The sequence below is a fragment of the Nanorana parkeri genome, unplaced genomic scaffold, assembly GCF_000935625.1.
Source record: "Nanorana parkeri isolate BGI_ZX_2015 unplaced genomic scaffold, ASM93562v1 scaffold3945, whole genome shotgun sequence".
Classification (NCBI taxonomy): domain Eukaryota; kingdom Metazoa; phylum Chordata; class Amphibia; order Anura; family Dicroglossidae; genus Nanorana; species Nanorana parkeri.
Genome location: NW_017310212.1, coordinates 1 through 5,068, shown reverse-complemented (window position 1 = coordinate 5,068; position 5,068 = coordinate 1). Strand labels below are relative to the sequence as shown.

At 62.4% G+C, this 5,068-nt stretch overlaps 1 protein-coding gene across 1 annotated transcript in view; it reads right to left on the bottom strand.

Moving 5' to 3' along the window:
* Positions 1 to 5,036, bottom strand: part of LOC108803620 (glucose-6-phosphate exchanger SLC37A1-like) — a 13,253-nt gene extending 8,217 nt beyond the window's left edge. Inside the window, exons 1-5 of the mRNA XM_018575448.1 lie at positions 4,770 to 5,036; positions 4,618 to 4,694; positions 1,111 to 1,277; positions 1,006 to 1,037; positions 349 to 426 (exon numbers count right to left, since the gene is read on the bottom strand). Coding sequence (XP_018430950.1) covers positions 349 to 426; positions 1,006 to 1,037; positions 1,111 to 1,277; positions 4,618 to 4,694; positions 4,770 to 5,036 — 621 coding nt within the window. The remainder of the gene's footprint in view (positions 1 to 348; positions 427 to 1,005; positions 1,038 to 1,110; positions 1,278 to 4,617; positions 4,695 to 4,769) is intronic.
* Between the last annotated feature and the right edge of the window lie 32 nt (positions 5,037 to 5,068).

Here is a 5,068-nt window from a genome sequence, read left to right as displayed (position 1 = left end):
TTCTATCACCGGCCACCCTATAGTGGGGGGCGGGGCAAAGCTTATAACGCATTGATTGATCGGATTGGTCAGCTGAGCTCGGCGCCGTCCTCTGCAGAAGTCGGGTCTGCCAGACGTTCACACCCTCGTGTATCACAGAGTGTTCTCCGACATGTTTCAGGTGCCGGGGAAAGAACAAGGGAACGGTGCAGCGATGTTCTGGCCGTGCGGCAGGAGGAGTGTCAGTCAGGTGACTGGCCGCATAGAACTACAAATCATTCTGCGTTATCGATCCGTTTCCCCCGAACTCCTCCCCCTCAGGAGACCCGCAGGGGAGACCCCGCCCCTCCCCCCCTGCACATCACTTACCTTCTCCGCCTCCGACTCTTCTGCTCTCAGGATTTGATTCTGGATCTTAAAACCATTACAGGACAAACTGGGCGGAGCCTGTGGAGGAGACAACACCTGTGTCAGGTAATCCTGGAGGGGGAGGAGTCAGTGGAAGAAGCTCAATAGGAGGACGATCATGACTGGGGATCAGAGTCATACAATGCAAAGACATCGGAAGAGGAGCAGAGGACGGACATGACCGGGAATGTCCTACAATATAGGGAGCAGGGGACGGACATGACCGGGAATGTCCTACAATATAGGGAGCAGGGGACGGACATGACCGGGAATGTCCTACAATATAGGGAGCAGGGGACGGACATGACCGGGAATGTCCTACAATATAGGGAGCAGGGGACGGACATGACCGGGAATGTCCTACAATATAGGGAGCAGGGGACGGACATGACCGGGAATGTCCTACAATATAGGGAGCAGGGGACGGACATGACCGGGAATGTCCTACAATATAGGGAGCAGGGGACGGAGATGACCGGGAATGTCCTACAATATAGGGAGCAGGGGACGGACATGACCGGGAATGTCCTACAATATAGTGAGCAGAGGACGGACATGACCGGGAATGTCCTACAATATAGGGAGCAGAGGACGGACATGACCGGGAAGTCTTCTTACCCTCGGAGGATGGGAGTTGAGGTCTCGGGGATCTGCAGGAAGAGAAGAAACATGTCAGAGAGCCCGAGGATCACAATGACGAAAGCTCCAAAATGTATGACTTACGTTCGATGAGGAAGAGGAAGCAGAGGACGCCCATGACTGCGATGATTATCCCGGGAACAACGAAGGACATCCCCCAACATGACGACACCCAGAAACCGGCGATCAGGGACCCCAAAATATTCCCCACCGAGGTGTGCGAATTCCACACCCCCATAATGAGGCCCCGCCTGCGGACAGAGGGGAGAGAGCGCGTCACCGACCAGTACACCTCCCACTGCCCCTCCCACTACACCCCCATAATGAAGCCCCGCCTGCGGACAGAGGGGAGAGAGCGCGTCACCGACCAGTACACCTCCCACTGCCCCTCCCACTACACCCCCATAATGAAGCCCCGCCTGCGGACAGAGGGGAGAGAGCGCGTCACCGACCAGTACACCTCCCACTGCCCCTCCCACTACACCCCCATAATGAAGCCCCGCCTGCGGACAGAGGGGAGAGAGCGCGTCACCGACCAGTACACCTCCCACTGCCCCTCCCACTACACCCCCATAATGAAGCCCCGCCTGCGGACAGAGGGGAGAGAGCGCGTCACCGACCAGTACACCTCCCACTGCCCCTCCCACTACACCCCCATAATGAAGCCCCGCCTGCGGACAGAGGGGAGAGAGCGCGTCACCGACCAGTACACCTCCCACTGCCCCTCCCACTACACCCCCATAATGAAGCCCCGCCTGCGGACAGAGGGGAGAGAGCGCGTCACCGACCAGTACACCTCCCACTGCCCCTCCCACTACACCCCCATAATGAAGCCCCGCCTGCGGACAGAGGGGAGAGAGCGCGTCACCGACCAGTACACCTCCCACTGCCCCTCCCACTACACCCCCATAATGAAGCCCCGCCTGCGGACAGAGGGGAGAGAGCGCGTCACCGACCAGTACACCTCCCACTGCCCCTCCCACTACACCCCCATAATGAAGCCCCGCCTGCGGACAGAGGGGAGAGAGCGCGTCACCGACCAGTACACCTCCCACTGCCCCTCCCACTACACCCCCATAATGAAGCCCCGCCTGCGGACAGAGGGGAGAGAGCGCGTCACCGACCAGTACACCTCCCACTGCCCCTCCCACTACACCCCCATAATGAAGCCCCGCCTGCGGACAGAGGGGAGAGAGCGCGTCACCGACCAGTACACCTCCCACTGCCCCTCCCACTACACCCCCATAATGAAGCCCCGCCTGCGGACAGAGGGGAGAGAGCGCGTCACCGACCAGTACACCTCCCACTGCCCCTCCCACTACACCCCCATAATGAAGCCCCGCCTGCGGACAGAGGGGAGAGAGCGCGTCACCGACCAGTACACCTCCCACTGCCCCTCCCACTACACCCCCATAATGAAGCCCCGCCTGCGGACAGAGGGGAGAGAGCGCGTCACCGACCAGTACACCTCCCACTGCCCCTCCCACTACACCCCCATAATGAAGCCCCGCCTGCGGACAGAGGGGAGAGAGCGCGTCACCGACCAGTACACCTCCCACTGCCCCTCCCACTACACCCCCATAATGAAGCCCCGCCTGCGGACAGAGGGGAGAGAGCGCGTCACCGACCAGTACACCTCCCACTGCCCCTCCCACTACACCCCCATAATGAAGCCCCGCCTGCGGACAGAGGGGAGAGAGCGCGTCACCGACCAGTACACCTCCCACTGCCCCTCCCACTACACCCCCATAATGAAGCCCCGCCTGCGGACAGAGGGGAGAGAGCGCGTCACCGACCAGTACACCTCCCACTGCCCCTCCCACTACACCCCCATAATGAGGCCCCGCCTGCGGACAGAGGGGAGAGAGCGCGTCACCGACCAGTACACCTCCCACTGCCCCTCCCACTACACCCCCATAATGAGGCCCCGCCTGCGGACAGAGGGGAGAGAGCGCGTCACCGACCAGTACACCTCCCACTGCCCCTCCCACTACACCCCCATAATGAGGCCCCGCCTGCGGACAGAGGGGAGAGAGCGCGTCACCGACCAGTACCCCTCCCACTGCCCCTCCCACTACACCCCCATAATGAGGCCCCGCCTGCGGACAGAGGGGAGAGAGCGCGTCACCGACCAGTACACCTCCCACTGCCCCTCCCACTGCCCCTCCCACTACACCCCCATAATGAGGCCCCGCCTGCGGACAGAGGGGAGAGAGCGCGTCACCGACCAGTACCCCTCCCACTGCCCCTCCCACTACACCCCCATAATGAGGCCCCGCCTGCGGACAGAGGGGAGAGAGCGCGTCACCGACCAGTACCCCTCCCACTGCCCCTCCCACTACACCCCCATAATGAGGCCCCGCCTGCGGACAGAGGGGAGAGAGCGCGTCACCGACCAGTACACCTCCCACTGCCCCTCCCACTACACCCCCATAATGAGGCCCCGCCTGCGGACAGAGGGGAGAGAGCGCGTCACCGACCAGTACACCTCCCACTGCCCCTCCCACTACACCCCCATAATGAGGCCCCGCCTGCGGACAGAGGGGAGAGAGCGCGTCACCGACCAGTACACCTCCCACTGCCCCTCCCACTACACCCCCATAATGAGGCCCCGCCTGCGGACAGAGGGGAGAGAGCGCGTCACCGACCAGTACACCTCCCACTGCCCCTCCCACTACACCCCCATAATGAGGCCCCGCCTGCGGACAGAGGGGAGAGAGCGCGTCACCGACCAGTACACCTCCCACTGCCCCTCCCACTACACCCCCATAATGAGGCCCCGCCTGCGGACAGAGGGGAGAGAGCGCGTCACCGACCAGTACACCTCCCACTGCCCCTCCCACTACACCCCCATAATGAGGCCCCGCCTGCGGACAGAGGGGAGAGAGCGCGTCACCGACCAGTACACCTCCCACTGCCCCTCCCACTACACCCCCATAATGAGGCCCCGCCTGCGGACAGAGGGGAGAGAGCGCGTCACCGACCAGTACACCTCCCACTGCCCCTCCCACTACACCCCCATAATGAGGCCCCGCCTGCGGACAGAGGGGAGAGAGCGCGTCACCGACCAGTACACCTCCCACTGCCCCTCCCACTACACCCCCATAATGAGGCCCCGCCTGCGGACAGAGGGGAGAGAGCGCGTCACCGACCAGTACACCTCCCACTGCCCCTCCCACTACACCCCCATAATGAGGCCCCGCCTGCGGACAGAGGGGAGAGAGCGCGTCACCGACCAGTACACCTCCCACTGCCCCTCCCACTACACCCCCATAATGAGGCCCCGCCTGCGGACAGAGGGGAGAGAGCGCGTCACCGACCAGTACACCTCCCACTGCCCCTCCCACTACACCCCCATAATGAGGCCCCGCCTGCGGACAGAGGGGAGAGAGCGCGTCACCGACCAGTGCACCTCCCACTGCACCTCCCAGTCCCAGGACCCCTCCCACTGCACCTCCTACTACACCTCCCAGTCCCACTGCACCTCCCAGTCTCAGGACCCCTCCCACCACACCTCCCAGTCCCAGGACCCCTCCCACTGCACCTCCTACTACACCTCCTCCCACCCAGCAGTTTCAAGAGACCTCTTACCTTCCTTCCCCGAACCAGTTCCCGATGCAGGTGACCACACTGGGCCAGCCGGTGGTCTGCACCAAGCCATTCAGCACCTGTGGAGATGGGAGGGGACGTGTTACGTTGTGGGCGTGTCCAGGACCCCCGAGACCTGCAGGAAGTTCACTCACCTGGATGATAATATAATAGGTCAGGTTGTGGATGTCGTAGAAGTAGCCGAGTCCGAAGAGCCCGGTGAAGAAGCCACTGGCCACCATCCCACCAGACAGGAAGTAGCGGAGCGGCAAGCGTTCCCCAATCATGCCGCTGAGAGAGAAGATTAGAGTGTAAGCTCCGAGGAGCGAGTATATGACGGAGAGACAATGACAACAACTACGGAGAGCAACTACAGCTACCCTCCCTAAAGGCACCTGGCCCCTCCCCTTGTGTAGAGTCATGAGGATAGTGCGCTCAGGTAGGTGCCGGCCTA